Raw genomic sequence first — 26,432 nt, 5'->3', positions numbered from 1 at the left:
TTGCTTCCCTGCTAAATTTATAAGCAGTCCCTTTCTTTCCCCTCACCCCATCCTATCCTTGCTTTAAACATCCTTCTCATTCTTTTAGCTAGCCCTCCTCTCTGGCCTCATAGTCTGCCCCTGCCCACTACTGTCTGAAGGCAACTTGTAATTTATCAACTCTTTCCTCCCCAAACCCACACAACTCCCAGCAATGCTAAATAAAAGGTTGTGGAATCCAGAAGAAGAAACATAGACCTTGGTTTTCCAAGTAATTTCTGCATCTCAGTTTATTGACTTTTTAGCTGTAGCACAAGCACCTGTCATCACTTAAAGATCTACCAGGGATTTCCAGTGCTTCACTTCAGGCAATAGAAACCAATCTTCAGTGGAAGGCTTCACTACTTGTATTAGTAATGGAAAGACTCTATATACAGTGTATTTTCCTGCTTTGTGGTCACCTGTTGAAGATTTCCATGCCTTATGCTCATGCTGTAGGCTTCTATTAACATGCTTTCTCTCTGCTATTCTAAAACTCTGTAAGAATTTGATACTTTAGAGCTCTGTCAAATTTTGTTGAAACTTGCTGCCAATTTAATAACAACGGTGACAAAGCACATGTTCTACCTCATTTCTAAATGAAATCAGACCATTTCTTACCTTGTAATTGTATTGGCAAAGTATTCCATAGCTCTTTACAAAATATACCTGCATTTTAAGTGAATTATTAATCTTAGCTTTCTCTTAACTCTGTATGAAAAAGCCATGCAGGTCTGCCTTCTGCATTTCATTGATCTTTAAGTTCTTGCCACCCTTGCCAGAGTTCCTTACATAAATTACTGTACACAATAGTGATGTGCACATTATATTTTGTGCATTGTCAAAGATCCATAAGGAGTTAATTGTGTCAAGAGAAAACATGGTCACTACATATTTGCTTTTTGAGGCAAGACTGCCTTGTGTCTTCTTGAAAAGTTTCAAAAGTCTTCAGTCTTAGGTGTTGAAAGAGAAGGACCTCAGTACACAAAACTTTCAGATACTGTGAATAATCTGTTCTGCCTACACCTTATATTAGGTTTGCCTTTGCTGAATTTGAGGAGTGTTTTTAGTGTAAGGTTAAATACTTGAATATTTTTTTCTATAGCAAATTTTGAAATGCTGTTAAACATGAGCTGGAGGCAGGTCCTCACCAGGGTCCACAGGAACTAGCATGGCTACAGGAAATCCAAGTTCACACACTCCACTCTCTGTTTCATGCCAGAAATTGCATAGCACTGTTAAAAAACAAAGCTCCTATATTAACCTGGCAACTTATTTACTCTTAAGATAAATTCTGACACACTCAATACTTAGTGCTGCTGTAAGTGTTTATTGTAGCACATTTACAATGTGTAAGCATTCAGACAGAACATGTTTGGTGTCCTCTACAGCATTATACATTGTCACACACAGCTACAGCAATGCTGCTCACAGATGCAAATTCTCTAAAATATGCTTCCCTTTAGTTTTCTATTCTGCTCCCAGAGTGAATAGACTATAGAAAATAAGGCATCCATTAAATAGTATCACCATCAACAAAGAATATAAACAAAGTTGTCAAAACTGGGTAAGAGCTAATGTTTCATCCAGCCACTGACAGTAGCAGGTTATTAGGTTGCTAGGAAACATCCAGTTTCTAAAGTGTGGAGAGATTAGACTCAGAAACATATATCCTGTGTCTTTAAATCAGCTTAGACTTCAGGTTTACAGACTTGTATGCCAGAGGAAGATTTCAAATTTTTTTTAAAAATAGGTATTTTGAAAGTGTTTTTGTCTGATTTTCCCTTTAAAAACGTAAGATCCAAACACTGTTAAGCTGAAGACTGTAACTGGTGCTGCCCAATGCTTGATACATGAGAACATTTCTCCACTCAGCTCATCCCTGAAACTTCAGTTCAGCCTGGCACATCCCAGCCTCTCTGAGAATAGATTGCCACTTACATCCAGTGGTACTTGTGTTTAAAGAAATATTTATTTTGTGCTTTCAGCTATATTTGAGTGGTTTGTGTATCAACACAGTGTAATGACTCCAGAAACAAATTACATCAAATTTCATAGTATTTATTTTTACTGTGAATGCAAAATACCAAAAAATGCTGAGGGCTCTACTGAGCTTTCATTCCTTCAGTAACAGGTCAGCCACAGACAGATAATGCCTGCAGTGCTGAGGGCTAGCTTGGTGTTCAAAGCTGAAGTTGTCTGGCACTAGTTCTACTTAGAGTTGAAGTTACTACATTTATATTCTACTTTTATAATCTAGCCAAGTCTCTGAACACAAACAAGTTTTTATGCCCTTTGCATTCTAGCATAATTTAGCTAAGGAATCAAATAGAATAAAACTACTAAAAACCATCCCCAAACCCCCTGAACTAGCAGTGAGTGTCAAATCAAAAGTCTGTAAGTTTAGCATAAACTTCTGCCATAGGCTTACACTGTTTTTTGAGAAAAGCAAATTAAGTCTTCAGAAATAAGGTTTTCCACCAGCTCCACTGTCAAGTTCTTGCAATGTGTGCTGCTTTAAAGCCTCCATGATACACTCCCACAATCCATTAAATATGTCCACTACAACCTGTACAAGAGAGGAGGAGGAAGTTGTCAGGTACATGCATCAAAATAATAGTTTCACTGTACAAGGAGCCTTAAAAATGCAACTGAACCATTAATAATTTGACATCCATTGACAAGAAACTGCTATGAACCACCAGAAAACATTCTGAATATGAGACTGCTCTCCTCGATGCCTGATCCCCACTGCACAGTCTGTTGGAAGATTATTACATCCCCACCCTGACCCATCTTCTCCTGGCTTTCTTGTCTGGTTAAACTGAGAGGTGTGTGCAGAAAAGGAAATATTAATGTGTCCATGCCCTTCACCCAGGAGCAAGATGCCCTGCTCTGCTTCATCCCACACTTTTATCTCCAGTAAAACACTCACTCAGAGCAGGGGCTGGCTCACAGCAGGCTCTGTCATCTCCTTGCTCCAAAATATATCCCCATCTCCTCCCTCTCATAAATGTGTTCTATCAGGCATACAACAACACTGCTCACCAGAAAAGCCCAATACCAAGGAGTTGCACCTTTGATCTTTTTAATCAAGAGGCAAATATTTTTCAGCTCCCCCACCAAAAGACTCTTCAGCAAGGAAGACTCAGACTTGCTGCCAGGCAGGTTAAATATAAACCATGTATCCTGCAATCAGTATTCCTGAAGAAACACAACTTAAAATAACTGAAGCATTTTCCCTCCATAATGGAAGTTAGGCAATGTTTTCCAAGTGCTGTGGTAGTATCTTAAACTGCATGCTGTCTTAAAACCTTGACAAGCTGATTTTCTCCCCAGGTTTCAGGCCTGTTACCTGCACAAGGTGTGATTAAAAAGTGGATAAGAGGACACTGAAGGAGTTCTCTTAGTCCTGCCTGTTGCAGTGACTACAGGAAATGTTAATGCTTACACATTACACTTATGGGGTTCCTAAGTTACTGTATATATTATCTTACTTTCTGTATAATTTTTCACATTAAGTGCTTCTTAATTTGGAAGTTCCCTCACATTTTCTAAGAAAATTGTTGGCTGTAGAAATTTTGCTGAAGTTCTCTGTTCATTAGAAATAGTTTGGGATTTTTGTGTGGGTTTTTCCCACATATACAACTTCCCCCAAAATTTAAGTACTTTTCATAAACATTGTACCAGGGACATTTTTTAGCATGTTGTTTTTGTATCTACCTTAATAGATAATTTTAATATAGATACATACCATTACAACAACAGAAGAGAGATGCAGAACTTTCCTCCTCTAACCTGTATCTCCCAGAGTTTGGTGAGTCTTTGCACTGTGATATAAATTTCTGCAGTTCTGTCTCTGGAAAGCCATCTTGCTGGTAGTGCTAAAAATTGATACTTAATTAAACCTTTAAAAAGGCTAAAACCTACAATAACCCAAATTCTCCCCAGACCACTTTTGAGACATTGCTCAAATCTGAAATTAGAAGATTCGTAGGACCTAATGTGAAAATACTGCTTTTTAGTAGATATTTAGCTGCCATTGGAGAAGAAAAACAGACAGACTTTTTAAGAAAAATGAAGTAGAGAGCAATTAAAAACCCTCCTGTCATCAATTTGTACCCTTAAAGTAGTAATTATATTTATTCTTTAAATTGGCATGCACTGCAAGTTAAAAGATTGAGGGAGATGACAGTTTTGATAGCACCAGTCTTGCTCTGTTATCCCAAATGAAGAGTCTGTGCTTACCTTGACTGTTTCATATGTATCTGTAATGAGTGCAATGAAGAGACTCAGCACCATATAGATGAACAGACTGATGAAGGAGTAGAGGTAGATCCTACTGAATAACCAAACCAAGTAACTTTTCTGCTGCATTTGTGCAAAGGTGGCAAACATGTCATCTCCATTGATCAATGAAAAAAGGCATTCAGAAACCATGTTCAGAGTGCGAAACTAGAGGAGGGAAGACAAGGACATGTCACTGCTTTATTTGGGCACAAAGACTGTACATAACATGAGGAACATACACTGAGATGACTGGCTGCCTCAGATCTCTTCCTACACCCAGGGGATGACAAGGTGCAAACAGTAAAACATCTGAGGAACAAACAGTTTGGCACCTCCTGTATGCATGCACATTCAATTCAGATAAGCAAATTTCTCTCATAAGAGGGATAAGCATAATGTCTCCAAAGTTTTAGTCTGATACTCGTGTTCTGCAAAATGGAAATTATTTCTTAAAATATCAGCATGTGATTGGGAGTCACGGCAGCTTCCACTTCTGACTTGGAGCTTTCATAACTTGAGGAAAGTCTGATTGAGTCATGGAAGTCAGACTCCTCAAACAGAGCAGCATCATGTTGAAGATGCACTATTTTTACATTAAGGGAAGCCTTGACATGGAGAACTAGAAAACAGCAGTATCATCTCTCATTCTGTTATTCAAGCTATCTTTTCTCATCGTCAGAACATTACCTTCACATGGTATGGTCCCAGCACAATCCATCCACAGAAGCAATAGCCCAGGTAGATCATAGCAGCACAACAGCAGAACCTCATTACATTGGGTAATGCTGCTCGCAGTGTTAGGATGAGAAGCTGCACAAAGCAATGCAAACAGTTAGAATTCAACCAGAAACTTCTACCAGTCCTCTTATAGCAACAAACAGAATAAATACCAACAATATGAAGATCCCAGGAGATCCTTACATTATACTTCTGAAAGAAACCTAGGTAGCGAATGACTCCAAGCCACACAAGCATGGTAGATATTCCTAAGAGTATGCTGCAGACATCATAACTTGTCAGACTCTGAAAAAAAGCAAGAGAAGAAGCAAAAAAAAAAAAAAAGGAAAAATTAATCATTGTAACAACTGACAGATTCTAAATAATGACTCTCATTATTACAAAGATTTGTTTAGAAACATTTTTCCTTTGGCAAACTCTCTCCAATTAGAAATTAGTTTGAGGCAATATACATTAGAGAGAGGTCCTATGAAAGAGCAGGGGCACTTTGAAGTGCAACTCATTTAATGAGTTGCTCATGCCTTTACCCATGGCTGTTTGTAAAACAGATTCTAACAAGATGAGCTTTATTTGCAAGGCCAAGAGTGCAGGTGCACTGCAGAAGCAGAGACACCTCCTCTGTACCCAGCTCACCAAGATCTGCAGTGGCACTGCAAACATTTTTATGCTGCTTCCAGACTTGCAGCAACTGCTTCTAGAACCTGCATTGACAGATTCCTCAGAGCATCTTAGGAATCTCTGCACTGCAACCCAATGGACCATATGAACATGACAAAGAACAAATAAAGTTCTTCCACTAGTTAGGAAAAGCTCTTTGCAAAAATTAGCATGACTTGTCAGCATTGCTCAGATAAATACTCAGGAGGATCTTGTTATGTAGTTGGGAACTGTGAGCTATATAAAGCTATGAAGGAGAAGACTAATTAACTTCTAATGAATTCTATCTGAATTCTATTTTGCTGGTTTTTCCACCTATAGATACTGGCCTGTTTTCATCCAAATTAGCATGCACTCTGTTCCTGAACTGCAGCTCTACTCTGACATGGATCGTGACAGCTTATTTGAAAAGAAGTTTTCATTCATTTCTGTTTCTATTCTCCTAAGAATAAAACAAAAATAATAGATATTGGCAATGGATATTGGCTAATCTTTCCTATCAGCATAATTCATTTAGAACTTAACAAGAAACAAATTTAGGCTACTTTAATGTGAACTTGTGATTCAACCACTTTCATACAGTAACATGGAACAGGATCTTGTCATTATGGTCCACAAAGCTTGCAAAAATGGACCAAAATGTACCTGTAGAGAGGAGTTTTAGTAAAATACTCTTGCATATATAAATAGATGTATGCATAATATAAGATACAGGAATCCCAAATGCAAGGTCTTATTCCAATCTTGTTCTCTTTTTTGCTTTTCCCAAAGCAGGATGGAGCTCTCTCTTGTCTTGGCCAGCTTCCTCACAGCTTCTTTCTACTCTCAGTGAGTTTATAGGTCCTATGGGGAGAAGGGCAATTTGTACAGGGTGTTTGTGATAGTCAAGCTGTCAGCAGATGGATTTCAGACCCATCCTCTCATCACGAGTGTCCAAAGTTCACTATGTTGCAATGTCACACTTCAAAGTCTGCTACAGGCTTTGTGAAGACCAGTATTATCTGAATATCAGAGTGCTTCAGGATAACATATTATAATACTTTTTCTTTCCTAATTCTGTAAAAAATAATGTTTTACAAGTTTTGAATTTTGTCCATATCAAGTCTATTTTAGAAAGTGAAAGCCCAGACCCTACTGTGGCTGACTGTTAAATACATGCTGGAAAACAGAAGCTGGGAAAGCAGCAAAGTGATATTTAAGGAGAGAGGCTCTGTTAAACACTTGTAAACAGAGTTCCAAAAGTTAAATCGTAAATTTGAAGAAATTCATCAAATGAGCAAATATAAGTGAGGAAGGGAGGAAGTCAACAGTTGAACTTTCAGAGATGAATTACATTTTATTCCTCAGAGTCACAGAGAGAAAAGATAATTCAGCACTATAATATGGAGTGATATTTGGAGTTTTTAAATCTTGCTAGTAGAAACAACATGCATGAGTTGCAATTCTGAAGAAGATAGAGTTTTAAAATGTCATGCCACTCAGAAGCAAGTACAGCCAGCCTAAAGTCCTCTGAGAGATTTAAACCTAGGCTGGACAGAAACCGTTTTCCTACCTTAGCTTGTATCTCCATCTTTAGAGTTGATCCAACAATAGTTAGGACATCACTAACTATAATCAGGATGTACCATCCATTGACAAATTCCATTTGATCACTGAAAGATACTTCTTTCTTGTAATAATACAGGAAAAAGCTTACAAATTCCTAGGGGAAAGGAGGAAAGAAAACAGTTAATCAGGCTTATACAAGACAAGGCTTTCCAAAGAAGAAGCTGTACTCACCCTTTGGAGCCAGATTCCTTTAATCACTGATCGTGTGCAAAGGATCAATGAAGTCAGACAAGTCAATATGACAAAAGCATCGAAGATCATCATGTAATGAGTGTTCTTCTGTACTGCAAGAACAAAAATGTGCATGTTTATAGTGCCTTTAGTCTTGTTGATTGACGTAAAAATCAAGTTTTGATGTTAACTATATTTATACAACCAAATTAAGAAAAATTATAATATTTTTTCCAACAAAAGTATATCTGACATATTTTATGAGAGACACAAGTGCATCTGCACTACAGATACCCCTTCAATAAATTTAGGAGGGTGGATACCACATCAAAAATATACCAAAGTGTGAGTGCTTCTTACATCCCTGCAGGATTATGGGTGAGAGTTAATAATTTTACAGGGACTGGAATGGCCTTTGGAGTCATAGAGTGGTTCAGAAATATTTTTTTTTAAATCCTAGGAATATTATTATATGTATCTTCTCTCTCACATCAGTATTTGAGAATCAATTTTTCTGTCCTAGGGCAGTGCAGATAACTTGTACTATAGAGTTAGACACAAGTTCTCCATCTCTTACATTACTAAAATTTACAATCTTGATCGTCTAATGTTAAACATTGCATCAAATCTTTTTGTTTGTTTGTTTTTATACCTACCATACAGCTGAAAAGAGGTGAGACAGCAGAAAGATTAGATTTTTAATGCTAAAAGATTTCAGGAGGTCAGCGAGGAGCTCCGGGAGCGGCTCCGTGTTTGCGGCACCAGCGCGGGGCCCGGCAGCGCCGCCCGCTGGGCACTGCTGGCACGGCAGCCGCCAGCCCGGCACCGGGGCTTGTGACTACCAAAGAGATTATTTTTGCTAATGAAAAAAAGATGGTGTTTTAACCAGGCCAAATACCTGCCAGCAAAGGTGGCTCATTCTTGTGAGTGACTGCATAAGAAATTTAACTATCCTGTGTACCTCAGTTATAGCCAAATACACAACAAATGGCATTTAAGCAACAATAAGAAGTGTTTCTAGCCATTCCACTCCAGCAAGATTTACCAACAATGCTTCCTTATCTTTCCTGGTACTAAGTCCTGAAATAAGAGTAAATCAGCTTCAACTTTCCACCACTATCATGTGTCCTGTTGCCTGGTGCTAGAACGTTTCACAACTCTGCCTTAAGAAATGAGCAGTGTGTTCAGTAGCGAAAGAGAGAAGGATGCACAGTGAAGCATTGACAAAGTTTGGTTTGACATTATCAGTGGTGCAAGCCTTGAGAACTGCTACAGAAAGTAATGGTGTGACTGGATTCCCAGGTTTTCAGATCAGGAGTTGAAGAACAACAAATTCTTAGAAAATCAGATATAGACTGCACATACTAGAGATTGTATGTCAATGGTGTCTCACATTTCCATAAAGAAAAAGTTTAACAAACATTGTGCTAATGGACAAAATTTCAGCATGAAAATTTGAACACATTTATGTCACTTACTTGATCCAGAAACGTGCCAGTCTTTACATTCCCTGATTGCTATGTCATTGTCTAGACTTATTTTAATTCTTCCACTGTGTGCTTTATTATCAAACACGATCTGTATTACAAACAATAAATAAAGAAAAGATGCATGTCTTTATAAAGTTAAACAATTACATATGTAGCCCACTGCATTCCTAAGCCTGCATAATGATGCAGAATAATTCTCCTAGGGGAGAAGTGACAAAACATTTCTAAGCTTAAACTAATTCAAGTATCTTCAAATAAGTGGTGTCAAAATGAAAGACATATCTCCTAAACTATGTATTTGCCACAAATTGTTTGATCAACTAGTTACTAGGTGAATTTTTTTTAACTGCATTCTCATTCCTCTGTGATCTGAAAACAATCTTTCCCAGAAGCATCTCTAAAGAGAAGAGATTTACACTTCCATTATACTTCAGCTGGATTAGAGCACAGGTGGCTGTAAGCCAAGCAAATACTTCAGGACCACATCAGGAGCACTCAAAGCTTAACCTCCCACAGTGACAACTGCCGGTTATTTACAGGGCACACTAAGCCATAACAGAATAATCCAGGCACCACTGATCCAGTGGTACTCAACACTCTTCAGAAAATGCCTGTGCTGACTATGTGCAGTAAACCCTTGAGTAATTTTCTGGTTTTGAACAGAAGGACACGTGGCAGGCTTCCACATACCCGCAGAGTGAAATCGTAGCAGTCGGGGAGCTCATGGTGACGAACGGTCTGGAGGTTGATTGCCTTCAGATTGAACATGAGCTGCACTGCCACCAGCCTGCAACAGAGCTTCAGCTTAGCCCTGCACAGGGACAATGCACCAAAACCCCAGCACAGGAGGTGCTCTTTCCTCCTCCTCACCTGGGGAAATCCAGAGTGAAATTCAAATTGTGCTTTCCCATCGTGGTGTTGTCTAGTGAAGTCGTTGGCTCAATGTACAAGCAGTCTGGAATGGATAAGGACTCACAACAATATCTCATGGATTATCAGGCTCTTTAACTGTAATCTGCCTGTCCCACTCCCGAGGCTGTTATGAGCTGTTGGCTACACCAGACAAGATAGCACACTTGAGTGAGGAGTCATCTGAGAAGCCAACTGACAAATACACTGGCTTCCTTCAACACCAGCCAAGTTACTCATCATGAATTCACAGGGATCACTCCTGAAAATTAGCTCCAAACACTTGAATTAGATGGTCACCAGTGCTAAAGGCCAATTACTTCTTTGTGGCATTAGACATTGGAGGTGAGGGTTAGTTAAACAGAACTTTTCTTACCAGTTTTGGCTGCTAGTAAGTTCAATACAGATTATGTGATAAGACTATACCATACTGTAAAGTTTTTAAAAGAATTTAACAAAAATGTAGGTCCCATCCTCCCAAAGAACTGATAAAATAGATCAGGTTCATCACCAGTCACGATCTCTGGGTCTATGTCAAAGGTGTCGTTTCCAGGACAGATGATTCCTCGCTTGTAGAACTGCTGACAAACAGCCAGGGGGGTCTCTTCTGCTCCCCTCTTCTCATAAGCATGATTTCCAACAGAGATGTTGGGCAGCTGGAGGTACTAAAGTCCAAAACAAACAAACCAATTTAAATAGCAACAAAACTGTTAGTTTCTGAGAAAAAAACCAAAACAAAGCAAAACAAAACAATGAAACAAAGCAAAGCAGAAGTGTTTGGATTGGTTATAACCCATCTCTTTTATTTAAAACATCATTTAAAGAACTGTGAAACCTAAACCACACAACAGCTGAGTCCTCAAATATCTTAAGGTATTTGACAAAAACACTAAGTACAGGATTTGCATCTAAATACCTTTTTGCTTATTAAGTTTTTCTCCTTACAATCTTTACTAGAAAGCCTAATTTGTTACTTGCAAAGGATTCTGGCTAAAATCCAAGGAGTGCTTTTAGTGTAGAACCAGTACACTGATTATCTTTAAGGATGTTGCCATACTATAGTGCTCTAGCAATGACAGAAAACCTAATTGAATTGATGTTTTTGAAACAGAAGTTCAATTCAAAAAGGGGTACCCATGCAAAGATCACACATATTGTACATATTGCAGCAACAATTCCTACCTGGTTTATTGCAAAGAATATCTGGTCATAGACATCTGTTTGTGTGTATACAGCATAGGTATCATCCATTCTGTCCATATATCCTTTCAAGAACAGATGCTTGAATGCAACAGTGTTCTCTTCTTTGAAGGCAACCACCATTTGGTTGCTCAGTCCAAAAACCACCAGCTGAAAAAGACATATATTTCCTGTTCAAAGACAGAGTTGGCTTCTGCATTAACATATGAACCTGTTCTATGAACAGCCAGCCTTTTGCCTCACTGGTAGGCACAGCAATTACATGCAGGCTGCTCCACTCCACAGCTGCTGAAATGAAAGTTTGACTTTAAGGAAACAGTGGGTTTCACAACGTGTCTTTAACATGTTTACAGCATCTTGGCCAAGGACTTGAATTTTTACAAAGAAAACGATACCATCTCAGGTTTGAGCTCCCTATATACTGTTACACATGCTTTTTAGTTCAGCCTGGCTCAATTGACTTGCACTGGGGGAATATCATTGTTCCTCAGCCAAAAAGGCAGGACCAGACCTAACAAAACCCCACTTTGAAGTCCTTATTCCAGTCCACAAAAGGGAAATTGAGGACAACTCAGGAAAACAAACATCTCTCAATCAAGTTTCAGTGAAAAGCGCTTTGAGAATAACACACCAAAGCTGTGCTTGTAACAGGGTAACACCTGAAGCTGGTTAAAAATATATATTGCAACCGTTCATGAAAAGTGAGCACAAAACTGTTAGCTACTATCCAGACTGGAAAAAGTTTCTAGAAGTACATGATGTATTGTTTCTGGGAGCTCACAATTGCTTGACTGTTGTTTCAAATCTGGTGTCAGGTGTATTGTGAAGAAACTCATCAGAGATAAGTCTGAATCAGTAGTCTGCAGATTTATGGCCGTGGTGCAAACTGGATATGCAGGTTTTGATAAGGGTAACTCAGTTACAGAGATACTGAAATGCTCTGTAGGCAAGCTCAGCCCACAGGCATACACCAGCAAACCAACACTGCACAGACTGAATTACCACAAGGCAGATTTTCTCTGAAAATATGAAATCAGCATTAGTTCCTTTCTTACTGGATTCTTCCATCATCAAATTTTACTTTTAGTTGCAAAATGGAAGAGATGACAATCAGAGAACGATGACACATTTAAAAATGAAACAGTAAGGGACACAAACATGCTGCCAGATGCACAGCAGGAGAACTTTTCTGCAGTTTGTGCCATTATTCATGCAAATGGAAAGAAAACATTTTTCTCTATACGTGTATTGCCATAGCATTGGCATAACCATAAAGGGAAATTATGTGGACAACTCTGAAGGATCATCTGAGGACTTAGAAAGGTTTTGTGAAAACTTTCTTCTGCCTTAACCACAGAACTTTGAGAAAAACAATTGTGTTTTGAGCAGTAGATAAATGTGTTATATGAAATCTGTGGTGCAAGACCTGGTGAGAGGAAGAATTTCTGAGTTTTTTTTCAATGCAAGAGTTTGTATGCCATATGCAAGTTACAAGCAAACCAAAAAAAGAAAAAAGTCACCAATTTCAGTTCTTATCACTGTGATATTGAAACAGAAACAACTTCTCCTTCCCTCAAACACAACAGTGAAGTGGGTATTGGGGTAACAGATGCATAGGGATGCCATCCTTTGTGCAGGGAAATGGCAAAGGAAAAAAAAGTAAAGTAAAAGGTCAAGTTGAGCCCTTAAACATACCTCCTTTCATCTGTACTGGAAGGCTATTTTTTTCAGTCCATAGTTTCATGAGAAAATTAGGCCACCTGGGATCTTAGCCTCATATATGCAAATAAGATAATTTTGCAATCTATCCTTTTCCTTTCTCTGCACCACACCATGAATTGCATGTCACCTGCATTCATCTGACTTCCCATAAACTGAGTCCCTGCTTCAATAGGTACTCACCTGAACTGTAACCATTACTATTTTGAGTAACTGAATGCCAAGTTTCCAAGGCTTTCTGCCCCGGGCCCAAAATTTCTCACACGGGTTCATGAAGAAAAATTTTAACTTCCTTCTAAGCTGGTCTTCCAAAAGTGCCTCCTGTGATACTGATGAGTGTCGTTTGTAGCTGCAAAGGTTTTCATCATCATGTGCACTGCAGCTGCTCACAGTCACTTCAGGATTCTCCATTTCTGAAAAGAAAAGTAGCCCTTGTCCGTTGAAAAACCTGCAAGCATCAATAGAGTAGCAGCAGATCAGTCTGCACTATCAACCTGGACTCCAGAGGTGTTCATCTTCTGTGAAAGGCACTTACACTTCACACTGAATTTCAGACCTTTCACATATTATTGCACATGCTCTGCAGAACTCCAAGAAAAATACGGCCAAGTTCTTAAATTTACAGCTAGGCTGCCAGGACACTTATTTAGTAGTGGAATTTCTGTCCATTTGGACTTACAGGATCACTTCCTGAAAACTTCTTCCTCTCTCACTTGACAACACAGCATATGTGCAAGATATCCTGACTCAAGAGGAGCACCAAAAGCCTCTCATGACCATTCACTCTTCTGGAAAAATTATCTACTGCTGTAGCTAGTATTTTCCCCCACACCTACAAGCCTATGTCCAGTCCCTGGAAGAAATGGAATTTTCAAGAGAGGCAGCGGTTTTCTTATACATTACTATTAGCATGGTTTACTCTGGGTAATGGAGCATGACAAATTGCAATTCAGATAAATCACCTGAGAGCATTAACTTGTCATTTGGCAGGATTATGTCTTTTTCTTTTGCCATAAAAGACCCAATGCAAACCACCAGTGATAATGAACCAAACAAAAAGAACAAGAGGTAATTGAATCATGATTAGCCAGAGGCTCATATTTGAGTTCAGTATGATTAGATGAGAAGATTAGATGAGAACCTTATAAACATGTTTAGAGATATTATTCTACATAGTATTCAGCATGTTTACATTTTGGTCTGTTACTAAATTCAATATTTTATAAATGCTTTATAAAGACTCACAAGCATTTTATAAATGCTTTATAAAATACTTAAGAACTAGCCAGGAATATTTTTTTCAGATGACATTAAGAACAGAGAAGACAGCCTTGGCTGTGAATAAATGTGTTCCTTATTAGACAGTTTATTTTTGATTCCCATAAGAATACTTTTGTATGTAACTCAAACAAAAAATCATCATCAAGATTGGTCAAAGACATTTTTACAAATGCCCAGTCACATCCAGTCTCCTCCAGCAGCCCCTGCACACAGAATAACAACAGTCTGTTCAGACATGATTCGAGACCTTCAATTTCCCCAGCTGTCAGGAACACAAGAAAAGTTTGGAGTCAGCAGTGCAACGCTAAGAACAGGCCCATACAGAGGCCAAAAAAGTTCAGCTCCTGTTTTATCAGACTTCCATTGTCCTGCAGGATAGAGTACAGTCTGCTGTGCTTTCCACTCACCTTACTGACAGCTGATCCAGCATTTCTTTTAAAATTAAGCCCTACTCTGCCCCTGCAACAGTCCTGCCAATATCAGTGCTAGAAAAAAACCAAAAAAAACCCCAAAAAAACCACCAAAAAACCAAACACTAACAAACCCAAAGGCATTTCTGGTCCCCACGGTGGGCTCGAGGCGCCGTTCCCACAGGGCAGCCCCGTGCTCCCCCCACAGCCCGGCCCGGGGCGGTCACGGCGGGGGCGGTCACTGCGGGCCGGGCCGGGCCGGGCCCTTCCCCCAGCCGCTCTCCCCTTGCCAGCGGCTGCCGGCGGCTCCCAGCCCCGCGGGCTGCCGCAGCCTTGCGGATGGCACCGGGGCCGGGGCGGGAGCTGTCCCCATCCCTATCCCCATCCCCATCCGCGCCGGCATCGCCGCCCCCGGCCAGGCCGGAGCGCGGCAGCCACTGCCCCTCAGGGCTGGGCGCCCCTTCACCGCGGCACCCAAAGGCGAAGCCGGGGCCAGGGCGCACCCCCGCCGCTCTCCCCGCTGCTAAAGGCTCCCGCGCACCTGCACCGGCGCCGCTCCTGCCGCTCCCCGGCCTCCGGGGGCCGCCGCCGCCGCGGGGGCGGCCGAGGGAGCGCCGTGCCCGCAGCCGCCCCCGCTGCCGCCGCCGCTGCCTCCCGGCTCCGCTTGGCTGGGCGGGAGAGCCGCGGCCTCCGCCAGCCCGGCCGGCCCCCGGGCTGTGCCGTGCCGGGCTAGGCTCGGCTGTGCCGTGCCGTGCCAGGCCGTGCCGCGCACACCGGCACCGGCGGCCTCTGACACCTTGCGCCGCACATCTCCCTCCTGCCGCACGTGACGGGCGGCTCTCCACACTGTAATACACTCCCCATAGGATGGGAATGCCGGCTCCAGATTTACTGACCTAGGCTTCTCCACAAGGGGAAGTAATGTTGTCATAAATAGCTGCGTTGCACCCGCCATAAAAAAAAAAAAAAACCCAAACAAATTAAAAAAGCCCCCCAAATCGCTGTAGTTATGAAGGGCAGCTAGTGGTACAGTGGACATGCTGAAGTCATTCCACTCATTACACAATTAAGCTATTAAAGTTATTAACTGAACTTCAAAGAGAATGGACTCCTGCCTCGGGTCTGTGCCGGTCCCACTGCACTGCGGAAATGATCCCTTTGGCATTGCTGCCTGACAAGAGGATAAACCTCGGGTTATAACTGTGCACAGTCTTCAGCTGCCTAATTTGTGCCACTGGTATAAAAGGAGAAGATAAAATAAAGCCAAGACCAAAACAAGGTGAGTAGCAGGCATTTTGAGAAAGGGAACTTCCTGGCTGTACAGGTTGACAAGGAAGACAGAAGGGACCCTCCTGCTTACCATAAGAAGGGGTGAATGGACTTCGGAGAGGCACCAAGGACCAGCACCAGGTGCTCCGCACAGGGCGGAAGATACTCCGGGGCTCCTTGTGTTTTACATTGCAGCAAGGCAAACTAAATTATTTTTATGCGTCCAAAATACAAAATATATAGATTACAAATCGTCATATTAACAAACCACATCGAATCGCCTCAGTCCCAGCGGCAGACGGCCTCAGCACTGCCCGGCAAACACCGAGGCGCCGCCTGGGCTGGGGTGCGCGGCTGGCCTGGCTGCAAGGGGACTGCCACCGCCTGCCGCCTACAGACCCCATCGTGCCCCACGGCATGCTGGGACAAGTAGTTCTTGCCTGGCGCGTCCCTTCAAGCTGCCGCCGCGGGGGCGGGCTTGTAGAGCAGGGCGCTGATTGCCTGTCCCAGCCGTCAATCACGGCTGACCGTCGCCATGACAACGGCGCGCTGCCGGGGACGCGCCGGGCCGGGTTCGGGGTTCCCGCGCAGGTAGGGGACAAAGGGCACGGAGGGGACCCGGTTCGCTGTGGCAACGCTGAAAGGTGCCCGACCCCCGAGCACCGGGCAGCAGCCGGCAGGGCACAGCCGCTGGTGAGGAACCCGCCACTGCCCCGTGCGGTCCAGCCGCCCCTTCCCGGGGCACGGCCAGCGGGCCCCAGGCGGTGCCTTCCCCGCTGCCTGAGTGGAGCGGGGGCGGCGAGCGCTGCCCGGCCCCGCACAGGCCCCGGGCTGCTGCAAACCCCGCGAACCCGCACCCCAGCGCCGCTCTCACACGGGATCTTGTACAGCCACCCAGCTCACAGTTCATAGTTGAGATGGTTATTTTCCTTACCTCTGCGTAAAGAAGTCTTATCTAATGTAATTCTTTACAATATAGCATTTCTGTTTCAAAAGTCCTGACAGCGCAACATATGTTACTGTTTGGTTCTTGGCAGGACCATGTTATGACAACTTCTATGCTATACTTAGTAACTCTTTAAGTACCAACCAAATTGTTACAATATTTTAATGACCTAAACCAGCTGTACTGCCTCATACCAGAAGTTCTGTCCGGGTAAGATAATAGTAGAGTCATATTTCCACATTTTGCTCCCCTTTTTTTTTTTTTTTTCTGGTTTTGTGGTTCAATTTCTACAGCCAGATATATTGTCATTATTTTTAGTAGCCCTCAATTTTTCATGTGTCAGTTTGCCCTGTTACATTGTGAAATTGTGGGCTTCTGGCAGCACTCCTGTCTAAAGGCAGTATATTTTCAAATTCACACACTTATTGTGCAATGAAACACTTCTGCAGTCCTGTTGTTTGTTCCCAGTTGTTTGTTCCACGTCCGTAAGCTCATGTGATGGCAGCTCGATCTCGTGTTAGGACCATGAATCAGCATCTCCTGGTCACTTTCTCTGTGTCTCTTGTGATTTCGCTGACTTCGATCATACCATTTTCAGGCTAAAAATAATCCTTGTTTATTCCCAGTACAAAATATTATCTATGTATTCAGTCATCCTTGTTATACCTTTTTCAATTTTAATCTATTTCTCTTTGAGTAAAAGAAAGGAGACAATCAGAACACAGTATTAGCCAACATTCTAATGAAGTTCTCCATTTTGTTCTCTTACGGCTTTCTTATTAATTCTTAACCTAATTTTACACATATTGTACTTACCATCCCAGGTACTGTAACTACACCTACTGGTTACTATCAAATAATAAAATCAACATCAGGTTCAAGTAAGCCTGATTTAATGAAAAGTTCTAAGTGTGAAACTAGTTACATTCAAATTGAATTACTTATATGCTGAAATGATTTGGCAGTTGCCAAAACTTCAGCTTTACTCCCTGCAACTTACACAGTGAAGCTGTGTAAGTTCAAATATGCACAAGATTATTAATAATTTTTAATAATTTTGTATTATTTCCTCTTTGTCAAGAGCAAAATAGAACAAATTTAATTAAAGGCAACATTGCATGTGAATTTCTGGAGAGACAAAGTAATTTTCAAAATGGTATTTTTAACAAGTTCCTAAATGTTTGCCAACAGAATTGTGGTTTTTAGCTTGCTAGTGATACAACAAAATAAGCAATTAGCACAGGGTTTTGATCCTTTCCTTGTAGTGCTTTTGTAAAACGGACATGCATCCAATTCTTCTGTCATTCCAAATTATAGCAAATTACAGTCCTGAAATAGTAATGCACACAAACTTGACCTTAAATCATTCAATTAGGCAACTAATGAATCATTCTGTGTCCTAAAATCAGGCAGCATCTTTTGCAGAACTGATAGCTAATTAGTTTTTGCCTTTTGCAGAACCTAGCAACTTCACGGATTTGTTTTTAGCTGTAAATGTTTCAGTACATTAAATTATTAGGAGAACACTCTGATCTTAGTTTTTCCTCTTAAGCCTAATGTTCAAAATATTAGAGCCACCTGTAAACAAACTAGGCTATTAAATGTCAAGCAAAGTTGTCAAATATTTACCCAGACTTTAGCAGTTACATAATGTAACATTGTGTTCCACTGAAAAACTGCTGAAAAACTGGACTGAACATAATTAATGAAACCTATATATTACTTACTTTCTAAAAATAAAATACATGGCAATATTTATGGCAATTAATTTTCAAAAGATATAATTTTATATAGATTTTGCACTCTTAAAATTTACAAATTATGTTAATTTACATGTTGTTTCCAACCTCTTCTCAATCATGGAATCATGAACTTTTATAAGCATAATGGAAAGGCATAATACATTTGTGTGCGCCTTGACCAGTCCTTTTTAAATAAGCAGTATAGAAATACCCATAAGAGAATAGGAACTAACCATAGATTAAAAAATTAATTGTTTTGGTCACATTTTCAGACAGTCCACTAATATAGAATGATTTTTTCATGGCTTTCTTGATAGCATTTAGTATCTTGTATAAAAACTTAGGGGGAAAAAAAACAAACCCCCAAACTAAGAGGTAGCTACTGAAAATATTAGCTTTTAACTTACACATTGGGACTTTTGTTCTATTACACTTTTTTGGAAGAAGTGAGGTACAAAAGGCTTCTCCTCAATACATAATTGAAAGTTTAGTGTGTGTGTTTCCTGAAAGGAGCACCTGGAGGTTACCATATTCCTGTGTAAAAACCAACTTTGCATCTAGGCTTTGTGAGTGGCTGTGGGCCTGGTTATGCTTCCAGAGAAGTTTCTGGAAGCTCTGCCTTTGCTTTTTCTGCAGGCCTTCCCTGTTTCCTGAGCACTGACACTCAATGGGCCACAGGAGGAAGGAGGGGCAGGGTGATAGAGTACTGGGGATGTTGTAGAGGAGGATAAGCAGTCTGCAATTTTCTATCTCCTTTCTGGCTGGGAGGCCCTGAGCATCCCGGAGGGAAGCACCAGCAGTGCCACTGCCTGCTCTGCTCATCTGCAGCCCTTAAACAGGGCACTTCTGTATTAATAAATGCAAATACATGCACCAGGCACTGACACCAGCTTCACCAACTACCTCTGTACCTCGTCCTTTCTGTGAGAGAGGGGGAACTGAGTACTGGGACACCATTTTCAAGGGTTTTAACTTTTTTTATTGATAAAAGATGCTTGAAATCCTTTGAAGGAAAGGGATGTTTTTATTTGCGAGTTATTTTACTAAACACAGAATGTGACTTATGTCGGCCTTCTCAGTGTTTCCTCCATTCATGTGACCTAGAGATTAGGATACTCAGAGGAACTCACTCAAAATTTCCAAACCATGTTTGTTGCAGTGCATAATTATGAAATGGTGAATTAAGACATTGTGACTGGAATATATATGAGATGGTTTATATTGTCCTTCAACTAATTTCTCCAACAGCTGCCCTCACCTCCTGGTGGGGATCCTGGAGTGCTGTCTCTCTTATACAGAAGTATAAATGTTGGTTTCAAACAGTCACAGAATAGTCACAGAACCATTTACAAAATGGGTCACAATTTTTATACAAAAAGTATGCAAGAAGATAGATAAGAAACGGCTTCATACAGCTTTCCTTTTCAAATAAGGAAAAATTAGTCTCTTTTGACCATCTGAGTTGATATGAACTCTCAGTGAGGTGGGCCTGAGTGTTTCAGAACTATAAGGCAAGCATATTGTATAGGCTCCTTTGAAAGATTATACATATCTATGAAAATATATTAAAAATACATATATATATATGAAAATATATTGGCTTACACAGAACTATGTTAACAGTGTTTCTACTCCCATATTTGACAAAAATACTGTGAGAATGAGGGCAGAAAAAATTCTCAACTTTCTCCTTAGATTCATTATATATAATTTTTGCGGGGGCAGGGGTTAAAAACATCATTCCACTCATAGCAAAAGTTTCAGAATTCTGAAACATTAATTTTCTTTGCATTGGTATCATAATTGCTTTTTGGAAGAAGCAGAAGATTAAATTACTACTGTTCTTCAAACAGATTAATGAAGGGAACTGCGTTTGCCATAATCAAGAGAGATTAAACAAGAGAGAAATACACTAACATGCCATGGATGCAGCCTGCCCCCTGTGATTTGCAAGACCCAGTATGATCCAGAAAAGAGTCTGAGGATTTATAGAGTATATTCTTCTAATTTCACTGGAGTGAAAAAGAAAAATGCATAACTGTTATAAGAGTGTCAAATTGCTCACATTAAAGCCGAGACTGAAATTTACCTTGAGTTCATGGGAGGCCAACATGTATCCCAAACCTCAGCTATTCCATCAGGCTATAATCCATGACCTATATCTTGCCATCAGGGGCCATCTCCATGTTAAAATTTAGATCAGAAGCTAAGATTATATTGCTTGCTTCTGGAGTATTTGAGAACTGTGTTACCAAACAGTAAACCACTGTTTCTCAGTCTGGGTTTGCCACTGAATTTGCAAACGCACAGGCCACAGCATGTTTGTTTTAGCACTCACTATTTTTATGTTCTTCATAAGGAAACCCTCAAGATGGAACATTTCTTTTATAAACTCACCTTTTTACCTCAAGCATCTTGACAGAAAATGTGCTGTTCACATGCACAGGCAGATGGGCTGTAGCTCCTGTGAGATCATCAGAAATAGTTATGTCATGCCAGCGTTCCTGGAGGTGCCATCTCTTTCTGTCCTATCTGCATCTACTTTCCTCTCGTTAGTGGTAAAATTGTAATAGCACCCAAACCATTTAAAAAATGGTTCCTCTCCCAGTCTGTTTACATTCATAAAAGTGTGAACATGGAGAGGGAGAATACAAAGTGAGAGCCCCATTGTCCTCATCCCATCTGAACACCTCTGTCTCTTCAATATTAACACCGAACAATTGTAACACTGCTAAGAGAGTTGGGCCATCCTGATTTAGTTGTTCCATCGGCTGCTATGTGAGCACCTCCCACATGATGGTGCTGTCCAGCCTGAGCAGCGGGCAGCTGAACCACGTTTCTTCTTGCCATGGAACTCAGTCTTTCCTGCCCTTCTGTTCTAATCCTTTCTCCAGATACTGGGATGAAGGAAAGCAAATGAAGCACAAGTAGCCAATATACAATATCATCTCCTGCCGTGTGGTTGCTACATTTAATCAGGCATCTACATTTAATTAGGCATATATCTTCTTCCCGAGTCTGTCCTCTGCAGAGCTGCACTGAAAAATAAACTGCAAATAGAAATGCTTTGTGCAGCTGAGTAATGGTTGACACTTACAAACATTGGGACAAATATTTATAACTGCTCTTCCCACTTTATCTCAGATCCTTAGCTTTCAGTGAGGGGAACCTCTATCCTCATTTAACCTGCTAGTATTTTGGACAATCATTGCTCATTTTTGAACACCCAGGGCAAAAGAAGTTTTTCCATCTATTACGCATGATATAAAAATACAGCTTATGATTTAAAACTATGAAACATACCTTTAGCTGCATATGAAAATATTAATATAATGATAAGCTACATAAAGTCATGGACAAAATTTTCACTCATGCATGGTGCATTCTGTTGCCTATCTAAAATTATTAATGATATGTGTCTTTCTCTAGAGAAATCTGAAAAAATGCCAAAAAATGTCAAATCCAGCAAGACCACCTTGAAAGATTCAAAACCAGCAGCAAAGAAACAAAAAGGTAAAACAAAGCTAAGGAATCATGAAAAGGAAAAAGAAACACATCTTGGTACGTAAGGTACAGCAAAAATGAAACAAGCAGCAGCCTGGGCTCACATGAGATCTACCTTAATTTTTTTGGCCCCATGCATTAAAAAAAACATGAGATCAATTAGAATATGCTATTTTACATAAATAACTGAGAGAGGTAAAATTACTCATTATAGCTCTGTAACCAACACTGATAACATCATGTCCTTATATTTCAGATAAAAAAGATGAAGCTGATCTTTCTATGGCCAGTATAGGTAAGTGCTATGATGACTGAGCTTTAAAGCAGTAGTTCTAGAATACTCAAAGCAGTTTGAATTTTCAGTGTTACTAATGCAGATAACACAAAGAATAAAAAGAAAATATTTTTTAATGAATGGGAAAAATTAGAAACTATTTAGAAATGCAGCTATCACAGTAATTACAGTGACTCTGAGTAGCCAGCAGTGCAGCAGGAAACAGGTATGGGTTTTAGAAGAGGTTTTTTTCTTGGTTTGAGAGGAGTTGGGATAGGGGGAAATAAGCATCATAACAGAATTATAGGGTGCAAAATCTTTGCATTTAGAAATAGTTTAGCAATTGAAAGAAAAATATGAATTTTTTTATAATTCATTGATCTTTGATCTTTGCCAAACCATTATTAAATTTCATGAGAAGATTATTTTAGCATACCACTTGTGGTTCTTAATCATAGATACCAATAGACATCAATTAGCATATTTTTTTCTTTGTAGGGGAAAAAAATTAACCATTTAAAAGTCACAATTAATCTTATGTTCAAGTAAAGTTAGGTTTTAAGCATGGCCATAATTAAGGGCTAAAAGTATGCAATTATCCAAATTTAAATATATTCCTTTTTCTTAGACACCAAATGATTTCCAATGGTTGCTTATTTTTTATATTTCTGGTTGTATTTTTCTTCTGACCCAATTTGTGCAATTATCCCTCAGATAAACTTAAATTGATACCAAAGTAAAATTTATCTATGGTTTACAGGAACAGTCCAAAGGGTTATCTTATTAATTGGCTTGTAACAATAAAGCTTTTATTGTTAAAGGCTAAAACAGAGTGGCAAACAAGGAATACACAAACCAGGTAATTCTAAAAGAAACTGTAAATCACTTGTTTTCATCCATAATCCTATGAGCACTGGGTGAAAATTGTTCTCTGGTTAGCATCACCAAAATGGCTAAGCTGCAGTTAATGAAAATGCACAAAAAGTGATCCCTCCGATGATTAAAGTGGTACTTTTAAAATGTGCTCTCAGTGTTGCAGGAGATAGTTAGTAAGAGAGAATTGTACCTCCACCTACTGGCAATTAAGGTTAGAGCTCTAACAGCTAAACCACTGCTAGGAACCTGGTGCTGAAAGCAGGAAAACAACACTGGTGTAAGCAAACACTGCCTGTGCAAGATTTAAACACTGTGCACACACTCCTTAGGCCTGCAAGTGTTCTTTACTTCTTCCTTAGAGTTTCTTGGTCTTTTGTGAAGACCTAGCACTGAGCTGCTGACTGTTACAAATGATACAGGTACAATTTATGGATAGAAAAACAATGTGAAGCCTATGATCAGATGTTACACACTTCTTACTGGAAAAGAGCAGTCAATAAAAATGTTTATAATGTAAGAACTCCAGTATCTGCTACTTATATTATAGATTCTGTTAAAAATAATATTCTGCAATACAGAATTTTAGTTCTTTAGACTGAAAGGTGTAATTTTAATTCTGATCATTGTTCTGTTTTTAGCTTGGGCTTATAGCAATAGAGAGTTGAAAAAAATGCACTTAGAGTATCTGTCTTACTCTGTTTCCTCTTGCAGTGATGTCCATTGTATTCTTGCTTAACTTTAATGCATGCTTGTATTGTTTCATTTGGCAATGAAACCTACAGCTCTTTAAAAGGATTTTTTTCAGCATTAGCATTTGTGCACAAGGCTTACACATGATTCAGCATTTTAAAAACAGCACCATAAAGGCTTATTGTTACAAGCAATAATGTCTAAACCAAACATTACTCCTGGCTGGGATTTTTGAGGTCTGGTGTTACCAACAGTGAGTTTGGACTAGATGATTTGGAAGTCTTTGCAATCAACATCCCTATGATTCTGTATTTTTTGGAAGCATCCACACAGAAATCCTGGAAATCTCCAAGATATTAAAAAGGAAAATCATGCAATATTAATTAGAGCTTGTGATGAAAGTGAACTAATGGCCTGTACATGCTACAGATTGTATGTGCTATGAAATAAGTAGTGGACACTAAGTAATCCATACTTGGAACGGTGTAGCATGAACCAGAAACATCAGGCATGCCATTAATTTTAGTGATGACTGTGGCAGAGCAGATGCAGTGGAGTAGCAGCACTGAAAGATTTTAAAGGATAAATGTCAGATTCATCAAACATAATGTATTATGTGATAGGATTATGCAGAGATTAAGGAGGATTTACCATTTTGTGAGTCCTTGTTGGTTTAGATTAGAGATGACTTCTCAAAACATGCTGACACAGCTGGTCACAATCATCATTTGAGGTATGTCAACTTCTCTTCAAGGCATGCACAAAGAGGAAAAGCCCCACAGGTGCCGGGAATTAAGATAAAATACTAAGTGACTGAAACAAAGAGAGAAAGTAGCAGCTATTATCACAACAGCCAGCATATTTCAGTTCAGTAAAACAGTATACACATCCCTAAGTCTTTTAGTTTCCAGTTCACCAAAAAGATGAACATCTGCTAACCCACCCAGGCAAAAATGTAGTGGCCTTCATGAGGAATGCTCTTACTAGGGCAGCTGAGACAGAGCATGAGTCTGCTAGCAGGGCAGTGTAGCAAAGGAGGAGTGTCAGGGGCAGGATTCAACTGGCTGGGCCTAGAATGATCTTAGCCCCTTAGAGCTGTCATGCAAGCTGGAGACAGAAGATGTAAGGTGAGAAAGGCCAGCATTACACACATTGCCCTGCTCACACAATGAAAAGCACTGCATGCTACCCCCAGATTGAGGGTTGGCAGAGCACAGCTGACAGGTCACCTAACTGCATCCAGCCTCCTCAAACCAATGCAGACATTCCTGCTAGCACAAAGATAAGAAATGTCTTATTCTGAGTTAATATGAATGACCCTAACAGACATCATGTGTGCAGAAAACAACATTCTCCAGTAGAACTTAAAATAAATATCTGACTTTAATCTCAGTGAGCTTGCTTTAGTCTCATTTGATCAGTGAGAAATAGTCTCTTCTGCACTCTGAACTCAACGGGAGCAAGATCAAAGTCCAAAATCAGAAAAGCATCCTCACCTAGATTTGGCTTAATATGGTGCTGCCTACAAGGAAGGACCACAGGGTATTTATTCAAAGGCTTTCTTAAGTCAGAACCATGCAGTTTTGCCCTTAATATATTAAAACCAACCCATTAAAGATTTTTCACTGAAGTTGTTAATAACCTGTTCCTCAAGAAGAAAAAAAGCCCCCTATACCAGGGAAATCTTATTCATTATATGCAAAATGCTGGGTAGAGTATTTTCAAAGATATAAACTAAATATAATTTGTATTTCATGCCTTCCAAAATACTGAAAACAAAGCTGAGAGATTCAAAGGCATAGGTGAGAGATTCAAAGGCATTATGCTGGAAACAGTAAAGACATAGACTTATCAAAGTATACGTGCATGTTTAAACCACACTCTGAAGTTATCATGCAATTTTGCTTTTTTTCAAAGGCCACCCAGAAATCTTTCCTTTGCTTTTGACTGAAAAGACCCAAGAAATTTTTAACTGCCGACCTGATGAAGATGTCACAGAAGAAAATAATTTCAAGTGTATTAAAAAGGAGGACATAATTCAAGACCTGAAAACAAGAGCTAAATCTTCTGATTTCCTCCCTTTCAAAAAAGTTATCCTAGTATGTAGCATATTTCCTTCTCTCTTTAAGACCTATGCTCTCAGAGTGTCCATTCTTTTGGAGAGTGGGTCTGTCTTGTTTGACTCTGTGTAAACACACTGATGCTGTAATATCTGAGTGCTAGAGGTCATGGACAGTTGTTGACTCAAAGTTTCTCATGGCTTACCATGCATTTTTTTTTACTAGCTTCAGATTGAAAATATGCTAAAAGTAACATATTAATTAGTAGTATAGTAATAGTAGTTAATAGTAATAATAGTAATAGTAATTAATAGTAAAATATTAATTTTGATTCAGTGAACTGACAGAGCTCCACATATTTGGCTTCCCCTAATTCATGGCCTACGTATTGAAAATCATTAAAACAGTTTATTTTCTGTTTAATTGTCTGTATAAAAGATTAGTTTTGTCCCAGAGTTATTTTTATTACAAAATAAACCCCATCTATTCCTTTCAATTGGAATATTAAATTCTCCACTAAGAATACAAAATTAACCTAACATACTAAATTGGTGGTAGCTTTTGCAGTCACGACTTTATG

The 26,432-nt window shown here is 39.8% G+C and overlaps 2 protein-coding genes across 11 annotated transcripts in view; one reads left to right on the top strand and one right to left on the bottom strand.

Annotated features, from left to right (window-relative positions):
* Nucleotides 1–1,328: 1,328 nt before the first annotated feature.
* MCOLN3 (mucolipin TRP cation channel 3) lies at nucleotides 1,329–16,775 on the bottom strand. Of its 7 annotated transcripts, none has more exons than XM_077182288.1 (14): nucleotides 16,695–16,775; nucleotides 12,984–13,213; nucleotides 11,064–11,231; nucleotides 10,393–10,546; nucleotides 9,843–9,927; nucleotides 9,663–9,759; nucleotides 8,961–9,060; nucleotides 7,483–7,595; nucleotides 7,256–7,405; nucleotides 5,230–5,331; nucleotides 4,996–5,118; nucleotides 4,267–4,473; nucleotides 3,773–3,902; nucleotides 1,329–2,587 (listed from the first exon to the last, which is right to left on the bottom strand). In XM_077182288.1, exons 2-14 carry the CDS (start codon nucleotides 13,209–13,211, stop codon nucleotides 2,568–2,570), a joined length of 1,677 nt encoding a protein of 558 aa, XP_077038403.1. In that variant the 5' UTR covers nucleotides 13,212–13,213; nucleotides 16,695–16,775; the 3' UTR covers nucleotides 1,329–2,567. The 7 variants fall into 7 exon arrangements, with proteins under 7 accessions (XP_077038403.1, XP_054494329.2, XP_054494330.2 ...); XM_054638354.2 differs by lacking the exon at nucleotides 16,695–16,775 and adding an exon at nucleotides 15,852–16,153 and having other exon boundaries at nucleotides 12,984–13,248; XM_054638355.2 differs by lacking the exon at nucleotides 16,695–16,775 and adding an exon at nucleotides 15,852–16,153.
* The window catches only part of DNAI3 (dynein axonemal intermediate chain 3), a 28,572-nt gene continuing 18,391 nt past the window's right edge, over nucleotides 16,252–26,432 (top strand). For 2 of the 4 annotated variants that reach the window (XM_077182285.1, XM_077182284.1), the window contains exons 1-3: nucleotides 21,862–21,961; nucleotides 22,209–22,247; nucleotides 25,710–25,891. In XM_077182285.1, the coding sequence (XP_077038400.1) occupies nucleotides 21,862–21,961; nucleotides 22,209–22,247; nucleotides 25,710–25,891 (321 nt within the window). Of the gene's footprint in view, nucleotides 16,352–21,861; nucleotides 21,962–22,208; nucleotides 22,248–25,709; nucleotides 25,892–26,432 lie in introns of those variants that run through there. The other 2 variants (XM_077182286.1, XM_077182287.1) reach the window with 2 other exon arrangements.

Source organism: Agelaius phoeniceus, chromosome 8, assembly GCF_051311805.1.
Source record: "Agelaius phoeniceus isolate bAgePho1 chromosome 8, bAgePho1.hap1, whole genome shotgun sequence".
Lineage (NCBI taxonomy): Eukaryota > Metazoa > Chordata > Aves > Passeriformes > Icteridae > Agelaius > Agelaius phoeniceus.
This window is presented reverse-complemented; position numbering and strand designations above follow the sequence as displayed.

What these genes read in the sequence shown, in the direction of transcription:
- MCOLN3 (XM_077182288.1), bottom strand. Translation starts at nt 13,211, where the DNA reads ATGGAGAATCCTGAAGTGACTGTGAGCAGCTGCAGTGCACATGATGAT. An exon ending in TATTCTTTGCAATAAACCAG is followed by an intron (nt 10,547 to 11,063) that starts GTAGGAATTGTT and finishes TTTGGACTTTAG; the next exon opens with TACCTCCAGCTGCCCAACAT. An exon ending in AAGGAATCTGGCTCCAAAGG is followed by an intron (nt 7,406 to 7,482) that starts GTGAGTACAGCT and finishes CCTTTCCCCTAG; the next exon opens with GAATTTGTAAGCTTTTTCCT.